Source organism: Lepisma saccharinum, chromosome 2 (genome assembly GCF_977018435.1).
Source record: "Lepisma saccharinum chromosome 2, izLepSacc3.1, whole genome shotgun sequence".
NCBI lineage: Eukaryota > Metazoa > Arthropoda > Insecta > Zygentoma > Lepismatidae > Lepisma > Lepisma saccharinum.
This window is the reverse complement of record NC_139230.1, coordinates 84,738,325-84,756,663: the sequence shown is the minus strand read 5'-3', so window position 1 is coordinate 84,756,663 and position 18,339 is coordinate 84,738,325. Positions and strand designations below refer to the sequence as shown.

The following is an 18,339-nucleotide window of genomic DNA, read 5'->3' as shown; positions in this document are numbered from 1 at the left end:
TTACATATCCAGTGGGTTGGAAACAATCATCCCTGGTTAAGATGTGTTTGTTGTTCATATGAGATGTTGCAGATACGAAGGGCAAATTCAGCAAAAGTACACTTTGAGGAAAATGTGTTTCAAGTTGTAAGGCACAGGGCAAACTCAACAAAAAACTTTTGAAATCATGCAGGAAAACTTTCCGATCTATTGTTACCAAGTTTTTGTGGAGTTCAGACTGTGCCTGACAACTTGAAATGCATTTCCCTCACAATGTATGTTTGCTGAATTCACCTTTCATATCCGCACTGCTTCATTCGCCCATAACTAGAGGTTCCATGGTTCAAAACAGAGAGGGGAATCCCTATTATCTCACCATCAAATCTCACCCTGCATTAAAATGAATAGATGCATGTTTGTTCGCTACTTTCACATTACAAAGTTCTGATTTTCCCTTCAATCACATTCTAAATAAGCCCAGAAAGAGGTCAAGAGCTTTATATGTTTTGGAATTATTTGTTTTAAAAACCTACTTTTAAATAACCATAAATTCTAAAAAATAAAGAAATAAAATTTATTTATGTAAACCTCACATTAAAAAACAAGCAATCCTTGTGTACTATTCAAAAATGTAATTTCCCATACCTCCACATTATATTTGTATGTATGTATGTATGTATATGTATGGAGGTAGAATATTGTAACCCCCAAATAAAAAGGTTCCTGCACCACCGAATGCAGCTATGCACCATCCAATTTTTCAAGTTCAGCCCCCCCCCTCCCGAAAAAAAATCCTGCATATGCCAGTGTTCCAGATATTTTTACACAGGGCATCCTGGATGACATAGTGGGAACTCTACTATCGCCTTGTAATCAAGGGATTCCAGGTTCAATTTCTGTGATTTATGCACATTGCACAGGATTTGTGTGCCAGTTTAAAGTGTAGTCTAGTCGTGATTAAATAAAGTGAGCATAAAGTGGACCTAAACAAACTTTTGTTTCTGTACTACTGTAGACATTTATTTTTTCACTGGTTCCATAAATCTTCTTTTAATATCTCATCTTTTTCAGCTGCCTCATTTTTAGCTATCTTTTCTTATCACTGTGGTCTTTCCTAATACAAAAGAAAATATTGTCATTGCTACTTTGTGGCCCTTTTTTGATTCTCGCATCTGATCTATTTCTCAACTGACTCCTACAATCATGAAACATCATTCCTCTATTATATAATTTTAATTCGTTGTTTATTCCTCTTTGGTATGTGTATTACTAAACCATTATTACATGTGTACTTTTAAACCATTTATTACTGAGTTCCAGTAGTTGATCTCCATTATTATTTATAATTTCTTCTCATTGGTTTTGTGGTAGTCTCCCCAGTATTGGATTGAGACATTTCAACAGTCCCTTAAAGCATAACAAGGAAGACCAGAGTAGAACAGCTAACTTAACTATAAACCAGATGCAGAGAATGCAGAGCCCCTCCACTGGACAAGAAATTAAAATGACAACAACGTATTTTGTTTTCGAAACCTTCCCTTCTCCTGAAAAATAATTTCTTGTTACTTTTATAATTTATTTTTCATTCACAAGAAACAAACAAACCTGATATGATCTTCCTTCATTTTGTTGTATTATATTAATATCTTGTTCTTCATGATCATCTTTACTCTCAGAATTAGATTCGCTCCAAATCTGAACATATCCTCTGGAACATACATCAGCATTCACTATAGACTTTTTGGCCTTAACTTTAACGCCACAATTACAAATACTTCGATAAGAACATTTTCTGTATGTAACCTAGAAATAAAGGAAGTTTTAAGTGTACAGTAAATTGAGAAATTTGAGCCATTATTGTTAAAGAAAGCTATATTCATATTACATCTTAATACTAACTTTATACACACACACATACACACAAATAAAGAACAGTAACAACTGTAACAGGAATTTTGCTACTGCTTACAAGGAAACATTCCCCCACCAACAACTTCAAACAAACAAAAAAAAGAAAAGTTTCATATTACCATTTTGAAAGCTCTAAATTCCAAATTTTAAATCTTTTATCAACATTGTCTTAAAATCAGCTTAAAGTCCTAAAATATTCATCGTGGTTCCTCAATCCCAATCTCAAATTGTGTGTGCATTACAAAACTTGATTTTTTTTAAAAAAAATATTTTACACTGATGTAATCTCATCGGCCACTACATATGAAATGTTTATTGAAGGATATCGCCCAACTTTTTGAACACAATCATATTTCTACTTTCACTCTCAGAATAAAATTGTCCCACTTTCACTCTCAGAATAAAATTTTCAAAAATTGTTTTCTTAAATTCACTTTTTATGTTTTTTAGTTTAGTGTTTTTGAACACTTTCTTTTGCTTTCCTCAACTTTTCAGTGTTATCGTTCACATCCATAAATATACATAATCATTAAAAGTTTCATTATGAAGAAAAAAATGACTGCACTTTTTGCAGGACCTGATATTTTCGTATACTCCTTTCAAAATATTGATTATGTCAGAATATACTGATTTTAATTGTCTACTATACAGGGTGTCTCATCTAACATTGCGACCTGAAATATTTCGTGAACAACAACAAATATTGAAAAACTGCTTTCATAGATATATAGGTATGAGAGGGGCTCATGAAATTAGTGGACACAATACGTTCAACTACGTAAGGAAGTACGATTTTCAACACAAACTTAGTTGTTTTTTTTAATGGAAACCCCATTTTATTTTCAGCTCATTTGTGTTATCCAAACCACTCACTGTTTTTTAGACACTACACTATTGGATAGCCCTTATATCATGCTTGTATGAGCTGTGATTTATATTATTCCCCAGTTGTGTTTATCAATAGCTATCTAATACAAGTTCAACTGGACACTAGTGGAAATCAATCCCAAGTTTTTATGTGAAAGCATGCAACATGATTTAAATTGATGTAAATTGCAATACTGTGAGGTTCTCTTTACTCTGCAGTATATAACAGTGCTAATGTGTCTTTTAATAGGATAACATGAGGTAATTTATGTATTCTTCTTGATAAATTCATTTGTTTCTATTAATCAACTATACTATTGCTTGCAAAATTATTCATGTATCATACTTTAATGTTTCTTTATGTAAAATACATTCCCTTGTAAATTATGAGAGTAAATAACAAATTAACCTTACCTGAACTTCAAATCCTAATATTGTGTGTCTATAGAGGACAAATGACCCTTCTAGACCATGTGCATATGTGAGGCCATCAAATGTATGAATGTACGAGTCAGATACACATTTTTCATTCACATCAACACCCATTACAAGCACCTGAAAAAATATACTATGTTAGAGACAATGAAAGTACTAGGGAGTATACTAGTAGGCATTAAAATTCAATGATATACACATATGCTCACAGAAAGCAATCTTTTTTATTATTAAAATATTCCTTCCAAAATTATTTCTTCTCAAGAAAATCAGTGAAGAAAAAATTTCAATAACACTGATTAACAAAAAAAAAAAAAAAAAAAAATTGGCTGATATCTTGGTATCCAACACTCGTTCTAAGACAATTGAAACATGCTGATTCAAAATATGCAAACCATTTGTCTGTAACACCCACCATTCTTGAGATACGACATCAATATTTATATGTTTAACACTGTATCAAGGCAAGCAACTCGCAGACATAGGTTTCACTATCTAGTTGAAGGTATAATACACAAATAAAATACATACATATAGAATATACATCTTTAATTTAAGATGTGTTTGGTTTGAATTTCTTGGCTGTAAACTTGCGTTTGTGTTGAGCATTTGGCATGTCACGCTGAAGCATCCTAGAGTAGTCTGCCAACATTGCTGCACTCCATGGACCCTGATAGCGTGACTTGATCGCTGAGATGTCCTGATGAAAATGGTTACCATGTTCCTCGCTCACTGAACCTAGGTTCTCAGGGAAGAAGTCAAGATATGAGTCTAGGAGATGTCTGTATGCACTAATGCACTTCTGCACAACATTCACATAGTCAGCAGATTTATAATTTCCAAGGAAATTGGCTATGACTGACTTGAGTGCCACCCATGCATCTCTTTCAGTAGCACCCAGTAAGTCTTGGTAGTGGCTGTCAGCAATGATCTTCCTTATTTGTGGACCTATGAACACACCTTTTTTCACTTTCGCATAACTCAACTTTGGAAATTTGTTGCACAGGTACCGAAAAGCATCTGAGTCATTGTCTAGTGCCTTCACGAAATTCTTCATGAGCCTCAGCTTCAAATGAAGCGGTGGCATGATAACTTTTTCACGCTCAACCAACGGCACACGAAGGATGTTTTTACTTCATGGCTGCATTCTATCTCTGATCGGCCATTTCTTCTTTATGTAGTGGTTCTTCCTATCTCTGCTATCCCACTCACAGATGAAGCAGCATTACTTCTTCACCTTCCTTATCCAACCGCGCAAGTTGCATGCACATGTCAAACAGATGAACTATGGTGTCCACGACTTACCACTATCCACCTTTGAATCAAAATATAGTTCATATGCTTTCTTCAGAAATGGTGTAAATGTCTTCTGATGGGATTTGTCTGTTAGATAGCCACACAGGTAGCAAGACAGATCATGTGAATTTATGCAACCTCTGGATGCAATAATCCACTGTCACTCAAAATAAGAAAGAAACAAATGAAAGTATAGTAATGTGATCTCGAAAATATTTCGACGTATTACATTAAGTATAACTGTTTTCACAAACGACAAAAAAAATTTTCAGTGTTACATGAAAAATAACAAAAAACGACGGAAAATTTTTCGACGAACAATGTTCCATGAAAAATTAAATTTTGTCGATATCTTCAAAACCTGACTTGATAGAACAAAACGGTTTTCAGATTTGAAATCAGCATGTAAAACTGCATTAGAAAATGTAAACATCATGTCAGATATTCCACTTCTAGTATATTGTATTAACAAGGAATTTTAAATATATCATTTACAAAATAATTTATCTTCAGGAATAATCAAATCGACAAAAATACAGTGTTAGTCTCTCTAAGCTTGATCTCTTTTTCATACTTTCCCTGGCAATTTGATTAATTGCTAACTTCACAACACCGGAAGTCTACATTTGCACATATTTATGGTACTAGTATGTGAAATATTTTCACTGGGAAGGGGCACAATATATTATTTCAACTAAATTGGAACATGCTAAGGCATTTTGTTCCTGTATTAACTCACAGACATAAAAAAGTGTACTGTTTGCTGTATTAAATTTCAATGGGAAATGGTAGGATATAGCATACCTTCACATAGCATAATGTGCAGGTCATAGCTAGAGAGAGGCAGCAGTTGGCCCACCCTAAAGTTTACAAATCGAGTTATTACATGCCAGTGAATATACTTAATACACCACCCTAAAAAAACAGTCACCCACCCACCTCTAGAATCTGGAATATGGCACTGATGCTATGTTGCTGTATTTATTCTTATTACCATGGGACAACCTTCTGTATGTATTCAGGGTGTGCATTCTTATATTTTGTAATATAATATGGAAACGTTAGCATGTGGTATATGGTTGTAAATAGTCATCATTTTTCACTGCTTCCAATCTGCAGCTGGGTGAGTCTCGTAAATAGTATCTATCAATAATCACATGTTGTTCCCTTAATTCTATATCATGAGATGGAATACATTGTCATAAAGAAACAAATATGTTTGAAAACAAAATTTAGAATTTTTAAAGGAATTCTTTACTGTGTTTCAACTCTAACTCACCTGTTGTTGTGGAAGTTTGTAGTTACTCCAGTCCTTATGATGTGGAGAAAATGTCTCAATATCCACTGTAAGTTGAAGATCTCCATCATAAAAATTATCAGCTTTTGCTCTTAGAGGAATTCTTTGGGTAATATTCCAGTTATATTTACAGATGGCAAAAGCACATTCAGGAAATCCTAACTGAAAATATGAACAAACAAGGAGATATTCAAAGTTGACTTACAAAATTTCAACATGGTAAATACACATGCTAAGTATTATGTTACAAAATGCTAATAATTGCAAAATATGCCTGTGGTGATTACAAAAGTAAAACACGTCAACGTTTTGATCCAACACACTAAGAGTCTTCCTCAGGAAAGGAGTTAAAAACGGTTAAAAATAGGTTAAAAAATGTAAGGTGAAGAGGAGTTGATGCGTGTGGCTGGAAAACAGCAACTGATGAAGGAAAGAACTTAAGTATTATGTCTAGTAACACGTTAACATAAAAATCCGTAGAACTAGGATTATTTTTAGTTGCATCTTAAATATATATTTATAAAAATATAGTTTTCTAGTTTTTCTTGACAAGGAATTATAGTGTAATAAGACACATATTTCTCATGTATTTTTTACTTGTAGTCCCATAGAATTCACATAACATGATATGCATTTTTTAACATAACATTTTTCCACTCCATAAATTTTCAGTTATATGTTGCAGCAATTAAGACCACAGAAGAAAATCGTAAGTAATATTTTTAAATTAATAGAATGTATGCAGTGCAAACTGTCCTGCACCGTGCCTGTGGGGTCTAAGATGTCATGCTTTGAACTCCAGCTATGGGACAGGATGTACACAGTCTCTCGGGGGAAGCATCACATCTTTTCTTTTGAGATATTGGGCTGAGTATGGGACTGGTGACCACCCATTATCATGGTGAAATTGGGGAGCTACGAATGAGTAGCGTAACCTGGTCATGGAAACCTACAACAATGATTGGGGGTTCATTGTGCTGACCACATGTCATCCTGTAACTGGTTGGATAATCACTCATTTCTGCTGAGGCATGTGGGAGTGAGGCCAGCAGTTGGTAGGTAGGCCCTGGCCTTCAAGGGCTGTCATGCCACAGGATATTATGTTATTATTATTATGTAGTGCCAACTGTGAAGGCATGCTCAATTGTTTTTAATGTATCAGTTTCAAGCATATTTTGATTTTCCTTATATCCACCTAGAAACATCAAGAACAAAAGTCGGCATGTTTTCTTTCTGCATGAATTTAGAAGGGAGGGTTCATCAATTGGTACTTTACTTCCTTTCAAAGGTAAAGTGTACCAAGTAAGGAAAATAAGAAGTAATATTTAATGCTTAGTATTAGTTTAGTTTATTTTTTAAGTGCAAAATACAGCTAAACAGCCTTTATGCAGCATTACATATAACATAGAATTTAACATTAAACTGTTTACAGGATTAAAGAAGAATCTGTACCACAATCTTAATGCAATATTCTACATAAGAACAATATTGTGATAATAATAAGAATGCATTGGGCAGAAAAATAGATTAACAATGCAAACTCGTTATTCCTATTTAATGAATATTGCTATGACAACATGTTTCCTCTGATAATGACTATTTTAATAATTAACCGTTTTAACTTTGCTTATCTTCTTATTGAGGAGATAAAAACAATTTAAGAAATACATAGTGGCTAGTTCTAACTATTAAGCACATTTGGCACAATAGAAAGTGCATTTTTACACTATTCTAATGTAAATACATATTCTTTTCAGGTATGATATGTAGTCACTTACCAAAGTTATAACAGAGGTTTCACTGTAACCATGGTATTGCAGAATATAAACAACATTATAAAGCACTGAAAGTTCATTATTTAATATCAATGCTAGGCAAGTTAACATTCATTTACAGAATTCCCAAGTAGAATTTCATTTATACAGTGAGACATTATTGGACAACATTTGCATATTTTATCATCGCATTTCATTTAAATGCTAGTGTAGACAATCTATATCTGATTAAATAACATGATTTTCATTATGCCTCAGGATTCGGTCATGTTGAGCAGTTAAATCTCTCTGACCACTGAATGTTCCAGGTTCAAGTTTCAACCTGGGCATGGGTGTTTTTTTATGTGTCCCATCATCAATTTCATCATTCATCTTTGTTGTCAGAATTAGGTTAAATAGGCAGAAAGGCAATGCAAATTTTAAGACTATGAAAATACAAATATGATTTGTCTCTTCCTCTCATTGACTGCTTCACAACTGGATACAGTACACATTCAGTTTACAATGATGTAAATTTATAACATCATATTGCCAAAAGATGTACTTTTTTAAAATAATGCATTAAATAGCTAGTGTATTCCATTATTGTACTATATTTTATGCAAACTTTAGCGAAAATATTAAGTTAAAATATTTTAATAGAACAGGATCACATTTTAAAAAATAAATAAAAAAACTTTTCCATTTTCAAGTTAATTTTGTTCAATCTGTACTCATGTTTCAACATTCAACTGATAATTTTTCCATAAGTATGTGAAAATTTTAGAGTTGTTTTCAATAGTGTAACAAAAGTAATTGTAAATGAACTATAAAATGATTCTGTTATATGTACTACCTTTTGTTTTCTCTCAGCCTATAAATTACACAATTGCTATGCATATTTTTTTCTGTCAGATTTTTCTCAATCCTAATAATTTTTGGCATGTTATTAGTGTGACAGACATGAAAGAACACAATGTTAAATTACATGTCATAACCATTTGTGCATATTTGAAATTCCTTTGACACCACAACAGTTACTAAGAGCTGCCATGGTGGCTGAGATCATTGAATCCACAATGTTACCAGTAAAAGTTCTGAGATTGAGTCCAGGCTGGGGAACATGTTTAATTGTATTTATTCTCTTATCTATTTCATGAAATGATCAGGCATCATCATCATCATGATAAAACTAAAGTGATAGATAATGGATGTTAAACAAACAAACAAATAAATTGTTGAAAAGCCATTATTCCATAAGGCTAAAGTGTAAAGTCATGGATTCAACAGAACAGAATAGAGCAGTGTCACAAAATGCAAGTTTGTGTCCAATAAACCTAAATTGATTATTTATATAACTCTTATCATAAATTAAGTGTAAATTAAATATATCAGATCTAGCATATCCTAATAATAATGATTAATGACTTACTCTATCTAAAGGTTCCCCTGATGGACACTGGTGAGAATTTTCAGGGTAATTAACTGCTACTTTCAGAGAAATACAGCAGTGATCATCAAAGCAGCTTACTGGCATGTTTGACCTTAGTTCTAGATGAACTGCTTCACCTCCTAATGTGTAAAGAAAGACATCATCATTGTATTAGTATATATTTGAAAGTATAAAATTGTTTGTGTTTTACTCTTACTAATTTATTAATATTTTAAGAACAAATTATGTTGTTAATATTAAGCATTCATTTTCAATGAAATTTGAATTAGAGTTCAATCATTTTTCTAAATTCTTTGTTTACAGAACTCACATAATTTAACTTTTAAGTCCTAAAATTCTTCCAACTTATGTGATACATTTTCATAATTGATGACAACATGTGCGTATTTGCATATCCTGTGTTCATGAACATGATAAAATAAAAAAAAATGAATATGCTATATGAAGTATGGTTAGAAATACATCTTCACCAAGTTATAACCATGGGAATTTGCTGCCATTATAAAAAGAATAATAACGCAAATATGGAGAGAATGTTAGCAATTTATGCACAATTTGTTCAATGTTATATTGGGACTTAGATTTCTAAGTCCTCATGAAGCTTAGAGAATTTTATTGAGGAATATTTGAACAATGTTCCTCTATGAATATTTGTAATATACAGTAATGTCTAGCTATTGATAGCTTGCTACTTCAAATCATTGAAGAGGATAATGTAAATTTTCTTGAAACTGCAAATTAATTAATCATTCTTCCTCTACTGAAAATTATGAAAGTGAGGCATTAATGGAGATATGTGACAGTAGTGTATGGCTCCCTGGCAGCATATTGATTAATGTTTTTAACTTGTAGTTAAGGGTTCCCAGGTTTAATTTCCAGTGACTTGAACTCTACTGTAAGCATATTACCTGGAACTAATTAGCTTATATATGCATTAAGGATGCATCCTCTCAGTAACTTAAATAACAAATATGTATGTATATGATATATATGCATGTCTCATCCAATAATTCATTAGTAATAACACTTATGGAGACCTAAAGTAAATATTCATGTAAGTCATGCTTGATAACAATAATTACACATATTAAGAAATAAATATTCAATGGCTATACAAAAGAAAAATATTTCATTTCTTTTTAGCTTAGTAAAAACTAATATTTTAAATATATTAAATATTAATTAAAATGATCCAAGTGGAAAATTATATTTTTTTATTATTTTACATTATTTTCTGCCTCATTAGGGTAATCTCAATGACAAGGATGAATGATGATTAAATGAAATTGTTGAAGGTACTATAGGAAACACCCATCTCCATGCCAGGACTTGAACCTGGGACTACCCACAGCAAGATAGTGAATTCAGTACTCAACATGCTCATCCACTGAGATAATGTGCAAAATTGTGTGCTTCTAATCTGTGATATATGTCCCTAGGAATTTACTATTTCAAAAGACTCAGAAGATCTTATTCTCTTATGCATACCTGGGTGTAGAGGGGCAAGATTGATCACACTGTTTCCATCTGTTGTAAAATTGCACTAAATTGGAATTGTGTTAATCACAGAGATGGGAAGTGAATTTGCAATTTTTAACATTTTTCTTCTAATACTCTTACAATACATTATACAAACATAATCAATTTCATGTTTCCCATAATTATCATGAAGTTACACTTTCACTTTCCAAGTAGCTGTCTCATTGGCCAAGTACATTGAATCTTGCCAGTTCCAGATTCAAATCGAAGACCATGTGGCATATTTTAAATTATATTTGTCCCCAGTCTCACATTGACCCAACTCCATTTAGAGATATGTTATTGAAGTATGGACCAGAAGTAACTGTGCTAAAACTACAGGATCTGCATGAGGGCACTTCTTTCCCAATGACAGTGTAAAGGATATGAATAAAATACATGAATGGGGGAGGACACACTTGCAGTTATGATATTCTTCATCTATCCTTCCCTCTTGTTAAGAATATATAAGATTTACGCAATGAATACATGCTCTGCTGCTTTGAACTTTATGATCTGTGAAGTTACCATAATTTCCCGAAATTCATTAAATAACTTCACTACTTCAGACATTGATGACAATGCTTGGTGTCATGTAAATATTTCTCCAGTAAACCAGTCTACTTCCCTTACAACCACTACTCAACAAACAAGAAAGACTTAGCAATGAACTATTATCCCAAATAACCATTTCTTTTTTGGTATAATAAAAGTGACCACTCCCACACATTCTTGCCCCCTCACATCCCTACTCATGTTTTACTTGTGCAAAAACTTAGTATGTTGTTATCTGGAGATTTGTTCTATTATATTTACTTATTTTTTCTAATATTTACTTCTTAACTATTTCCAAAACTAAAGAACAAACAGAAAAAAGTTTTATATCATTTCCAGACAAACTTATTATCATAATAACTTGCCTTCCCTTAATACTAACGGACTCCTAGATATCACTTGTATCCCTGCAAAAAAGGGATTGCTTGTTACTTGAGGTGTAAAAGTGTTAATAGAAACATGACGAACCCTGGCCCTGCATTGTATCTGTAAAGATAAAATTGTCAAAATTAAATTGGTATATTGAGATATACAAATATACAGGGTTATTACAAATGATCTTCCCAATTTCAGACATGTAAATCACGTTTAATGAAACTCAGATTGAAAAAGGTTATATCAATGTAAAGAGTAACTTTCATATCATTTCAGATATGGTTGGTTGGTAACACTACTGGTGCATAATAATAACTATGAGAGAGAATGGCTGTGACAGAATGCAAACACTAATGGAAATCTGTTTTTGAGCTTACTTCTGACTTTGTAGTGAAAATTAGTGTTTAGCCACCTTTCACCTGTGGGATACTGTAAATAAACATAATGAGAGAATCTGGGGCATGGAAAATCCACATGCTCACAAGGAACACAGCTACAGAATGTTTGGCAGGAACTTGGCTACAGGCTAGATTTGTGTCGAGTTACCAAACGGGCTCATATTGAACACTTGTGAGGTAATGACACAATGAGGTAATGATATAAAACTTTTTGAGTTACTCTTTACATTGATATAACCCATTTGTATCCGAGTTTCTAAACATGATTTATATGAGTCTGAAATCGGGAAGATCATTTGTAATATAACTGTATATAATTTCACATGTAATAATAATAACAAAAATAATATATTTTTCTTAGTGGACCATGTTTTCATATATTGTTGTTCCACTAGTATTAGAATACTGATCATGCAAGATTGTGTAAATAAAATATACAAGATTTATGCGAGAACTACATTGATAAAGTACCCACACTTGGGAACAGAGAACAAAATGGTAATTGAATGGCTGATATGAAGTTAAATTTCTGGATGGATTGACCCTTATGCTATTTGCTTCCATCACATCATACAAACATGTCCTTTATCAACAGGCCTCAAAAATTCATACAAAAAGGGTTTTGATTAAAATTCATCTTGTGTATCATGATTGAAAACCAATGTCATCATTTTCTTATTGAGAAGAAAGTAAAATATATCTGAGATCTAAAATCTCCTACTTATAAAAAAGGCTGGAGTTGGTTAGGAGAACTCGGCATAATTGAGAACAAAACACACAGCAACACACACTCCACACAAAGTAGTATAAATCTAGTTGACAGAGTCTAAATAGCCTGCAACAATGCAGAGAGAGAAGTTGACACTTGAGTGTTTTTAGAAAACACTGTTTTCTCATCCATAAATTGAAAATTTATTTATTTAACCCTCTGTTGGTATACGTGTTTCAGAGTAACGTGGTTGGTATATGGTGAGGCAGGTGCTCACATATGAAATTCATTGGTTTTTGCCATTTTTTCAAATAGCGTTTTACATTTATCACATTAAAAAGAGGTTATAAATATATATTGCCTAACATATATTACTTGCATGATAAAATTTATTTTATTTATTGCATAGTAACAAAATTATATTCTTGTATTGCAATATTACTGAATACGTAATATGAGAGACAACTTATTATGAAAACAAAACAATTGTAATAATTTTATTTGGAATTTACTTTTGATGTTAACTAATTTGCATAATATTTGTAATAAATTAAATAATATATTACTACTTCGTAGTTTCATCCTGCCCAATATATTGAGGATAAAGAACAGGTAAAAATAATTTCATTTTCATAAGGAATTTGATCCGTGTTGCTATCATTATCGCTTTTCAATGACTCTTCAGCAACATTATCTTCTGAGCCCTGAGAATCAAACACTCTAAACAGGTCTTCTCTTTTTTCCTCACTCAGTTCAGAAAACCATGCTCAGAAATGCTGTTGTTCATTCGTAATGAATACCAGGTTTCAAAGTTCATTTAGCCCGAAATAGTAGCAGTAATGAGTGAATTACGTAAAATAGAATAATTACCGAAGAATCTAAACAGAAAACAGTGATACAACACGAATTCAGTGCAAGCAGAAATAAAATATGCATACAAAAAATGGTTATGCAGTTGGTATATGTGTGAGTGCGGTGCTCACAAAACATGAACTGTCATGAAAATGACATTTCTGCACAGACAGAAAACAATGCCACAACTTATAACTGGTATCATTTTGCAATAGACATTCCGAGTGACAGCTACACAATTGTGACGTTCCACTTGCTTTAGTTCACTGGAGATTTATAAGCTACCATAAAATCAAAGAGGCCAGGAGTCAAGTAAGCATTTTGGCAGTAAAACGTACAAATTGCTGGGCTGGAGGCTTTTGCCACGTTTTTCGCGACACCTTGGATAACACTGGAAGTTGACTGCTGCTGGCCCAAAAATCGCCACAATAATGTTTACTATAAAGATAGTTATTTCACAACTAATACACATTCAGAATGAATCACAATTCCAAAATGCATCTCACAATGATAATAAGTCTTTTAAAACAATCTACTCTACGTCTCCATAACCGAATACATACGTCATGCAAAAATGCTAGACCTTTTTTGACTGTTGTACTCAATTTCAAAGTTTAGGCAAAAAAATATCAAAGAATATTCATAGTTGCATTTTTACTAACGTATATTTTATTGTGTATATCCTTGTTTACAATTGCCCCAAAATGATCATGCAAATAACTATAAATTTGTAATACTACGTGACTCAGCAATCCAACACAATCACCCTATTTGTCCCACAGAACAAGAACAATTTAAACATTCTTAACTTTATGCCTTAACAGTTTCCTTGGTTTATTATATGTTGTATATCACAGAATATTTGATCTCATTGGATCTAAAATACATCTCTTTGGTTTAAATTAAATGCAAGCATTCATACAACCGTTAATGCCTTAATTAATCTGATGTATAAATAATTCTTCACTTTTGCAATAATGAACAATAAAAGTGACTGGTTTCGTTTTGACCACCAAAACTGTTACAATCTTAACTTATCTCAATTAATTTTATCGTGTCAAATACGACTTTCAACAAACTCGCGCAATTTTCAAATTACCTAATCAACAGTTGCATGCCTTCAAATTACAGTTACAATAATAACATCGAATTAATTAGATGCTCATGAAAAGGGGAAGCAATTTCACAAATTGAAATTATATTCGCTAGGTAAAGATTGAGAGTCGCACTACGAGACTGTCGCGATTTGCCAGATTTGTATTTTAGCAACAAACAACGTATTTTTCCATTTTTATCAAAAAAAGGCATGAGATTCCTGTCATTAATTTAATACGTCCCGTTTCTAATCGTAAAGTATGTGTACTAATATCCAGTGGTCACTCGTAACCTTTTTACGTACAAACAAGCAAAGTTATCGGCAAATTACAAACCAGCAAATTAGCCCGGTTTCCTCTTTACTGTCACGTAATTTATCACTCCAAAGTATGGTTGCAAATCAAATCACACATACTCACGCTATTTCAGTATTCGACGTAATTTCCAAAAAGGTCAAAATGTGTACTTGTCAAAACCACACAAGTTGCACTATAAAGTTCACTGCTCATACCTGTATGTGACATATCCTAGGCACGAGACTTCCCAATTTTCCATGTAACAGCAAATGTGGTCAAACGGCTTCCTTCGAAAAATTGGTAAAGAAGGAAAGATAGGATTCCATGTTACTCCGGAAGTTGTCCGAGTGGCTGGGGTGGAACGGGAGTTTGAGTTGGAATGGTGACGTAATGGAAGGGAAGGTGGAACAGTAAAGGAGGGGAAATAACCTTCATGACTTCTCAAACTGGAGTTCATCGCCAGTGCTGGCTGTGCAACTGAACATGTTTTACCGATTTTATAAGATCCTGGTTCTAAGAGGTCTCATGGGAAATGGGGAACTTTTTAAAACAGGATTTTTAACTGGTTTTTTTTAGACAGGAATTTTGGCAGGGATTGTTGCAAGTGTTTCTTAACCAAACCTCTAACCTAATCCTTTTTTAACACTTAGTGATGCGGCATTATGATTAGTGCCTAGAGAAAATATGTACCTGATGAAGGGGGCAGTTGTACCCTGAAACGTTGTTTTCTAAATTTCATACTCAGTCACGTAAGTAAGTTCAATTTTATACTAATTTAGTATGCTTATATTTAATGTACTTCTCTAGAGGGCTTGTTCCAAACAACAGAAAGTATGCCGACTAAAGGACAAGCTTTTACAATCACATCCTGGTCCATCCTCTTGTTTTAATCTTTTCTTTTTACTCCCCAATTAGGAAATGAACATTTTATGAAAGGAAATCGGTAGAAAGTTGGAGGTCACAAATAAAACATATGGGCTGCTGTTCTCAATCGTCGAATTTTCTCCAACTTTTTCAAGCACACTATACATTGTAATTGATTTGATGGGCAAAATTCTCAATGTTGCTTAGCTGTAGTAAATAATGGATAACCCAAGTTCCACAACTCCAAAATAGCTGCATAAATTGAACTTAAAACTACATAATTAGTTGCATTTAGCATAATTTAAGAGTTGAAGCAGCAATTCTTCTTATCAGGAGGTTGGCAACACTGTCCTCAATACACACAACAGGCAAGGAGGACCCCATGAACCTCGAACCACAGATAGACATATTATATATAATATCTGTGGTCGAACCAGCTTGGTTCACTCAAAAGTTCGAGGTTGTTATCGAAACAAGTGGTGCAGTGTGTGAATTTTTGCAAGCTAACTAGGCCCATACTCAGGATTTTTTATTATTTTAGGGGGGGAAGATTCGAAATACTGGTGGAGTATTAAATGCTACAACGATGCTATGGAAAAAATTAAACTCCCAATAGACCCCCTCCCTTTTCCAACCGGACAAACAATCAGCAACAGAATCGCTTACAGACCAAGGCTGTCACACAGAGTACAGTTTGGTGCTTTTTGTTTACACTCAATTCTCGGAAGTATTAGAATAGTACTTTATTTCGCAAATTGCCATGTTTTCAAATTTCCTTTAATTTTATTTTACCAGTATCATTCAACATCCATGATAATTCTATATTTAGAAAATAATATATTTATAAATTAAATGATGTACGTATTAGCAATGATTCTTGTATTTCATTGATAGAGGGAGGCATGGTCTCCTTGGGTACAGGGTTGCAGCTAACATTCTAAATGCAGTGAACAGTACAAGTGATACGTGTGCCTGTTCAATTGAACACATTTTCAAAGTCTTTTCATTGTTCTCTCTTTTGGTCTGTTGATCATAACTTCCTACACCTAAGAAAAGCCACGAGTCGCCACTGCCTAGGAGTTCAGACCTAAAGATGCAAACCTCATTCGATGTTATAGCCTGACTGCAGGCAGAAACACTGATGTACAATGTAGCATGGAAGCAACTAAAATGTGAAATGGCATGGTGTTTGAAGGAGATGTCATTGCAACATACAAAATATAAAACTTACAGCATTACATATTTATTTGGGTGTGTATGTAATCGCCACGATTAAGGGGGGAGAGTAGGCAGTTGCCCCCTCCCCACTTTTTGCCACTTTTTCTCCCGCACTATGCTAAACCTTATCTACCAAGGGAAAGTAATGGTCCTGGCCCCCAGCCCCCCCTTTTGGAACCCAATTGTCACCACTGTATGTGTGACTGCAAATAGGCAGTAGCAGCCTCTGCCTACCTTGAATGCATACTGCTGTGTATCACTTGCACTTATTTTATACATCTTTTATGTTACTCTAGATTAATTTTGATGAAGATAGTGGATGATGAATTTATGAAATATAGGATTGGAATTTGAATTTGAAATAAAAAAATTTGGGTGCATCAGCACTGAGGCTATTTTGCACCCATCACACTATATGGGGTCCAGCCCCTTATCATAACAAAAATAAAAGCATGTCTGAAAACTAAAATTTCCTTACTTTGGTTAGAAGCTGAGGCTAAAAAGTGCGCTCAGCACAAATAAGGACAAAACACAGGATGCCACAGAATTATACTGGCCATAGGGCCAGTCACCAGAGCCTCGTTAGTCTGCAGTCCAGGGTGTACTACGTGGAAGTGAGGTTGACTATTGGGTGCACTATGTAGAAGGAGCACCCCTTACACCCCATGAAATATAGGAGAAATTACTTCAGCTGGGCCTTGAGTTCATGTGTTTATGTAGTGTATCATTGCCTGCTACACTATGGAAGAAAGTGCAAGATTTCTGTTAGTCTGAATATGCAAATAACTAATATTCCTTTTATAATTCCTATTTTCATCCAAACATTCGTTATTAACTTCCAACTAATATATTTCCCTTCTGTTGAAACAGATCGAGACACCATGGAAGAAAATATACTTTAGATATGGATTTACCTGCATTACCAATGTTTCACTTCATTAAATTAAGCTAGACATTTGATGTGGAAATAAACTACGTAGATTACAATGGTGTGATAATTAAATTTTTCATTGAGGAGATAGTTAGTTCCTTCGAGCATTCTATGATTTTGGAGAGCTACATAAAGAAAGGCAACACTGGCTGCAGTTATCAATGTAGTGGCGAATTGCCCAAAGCTTTGATTTGCTGGAGGGCTACTTCTATAAAAGTGAGTTTTGAAGACTGCCAGGTCTTGGAAGAAAACTCCAGTTACCTTGTAAGCATTCACAACCTTGAATAAGAGATGCCCAAGTAAACACACAGGTCGACTCTTTGGCATGGGCCAGGCAGCAGAAAAACATGTTACAAGTAGTGAAAATGATAGCATTTGCAGGACGTTGGTTACTCCCCAATTGTGTATGCATGTTATCATGTTATTTGTGTAAGTTTCTGCTCTAATGCTGCTGATTGAAGAGAAAGTCAATGTTATCACATTTCCAAATAGTGACCAATCCTTGGATTACTGACAGGTCAATTAATATTAATCAG

At 33.6% G+C, this 18,339-nt stretch overlaps 1 protein-coding gene across 2 annotated transcripts in view; it reads right to left on the bottom strand.

Moving 5' to 3' along the window:
* The window catches only part of LOC145984458 (von Willebrand factor D and EGF domain-containing protein-like), a 243,675-nt gene that overhangs the window by 57,372 nt on the left and 167,964 nt on the right, over positions 1-18,339 (bottom strand). For both annotated transcript variants that reach the window (XM_083118119.1, XM_083118117.1), the window contains exons 6-10: positions 11,431-11,551; positions 8,972-9,111; positions 5,768-5,947; positions 3,172-3,312; positions 1,585-1,782 (exon numbers count right to left, since the gene is read on the bottom strand). In XM_083118119.1, coding sequence (XP_082974245.1) covers positions 1,585-1,782; positions 3,172-3,312; positions 5,768-5,947; positions 8,972-9,111; positions 11,431-11,551 — 780 coding nt within the window. The remainder of the gene's footprint in view (positions 1-1,584; positions 1,783-3,171; positions 3,313-5,767; positions 5,948-8,971; positions 9,112-11,430; positions 11,552-18,339) is intronic.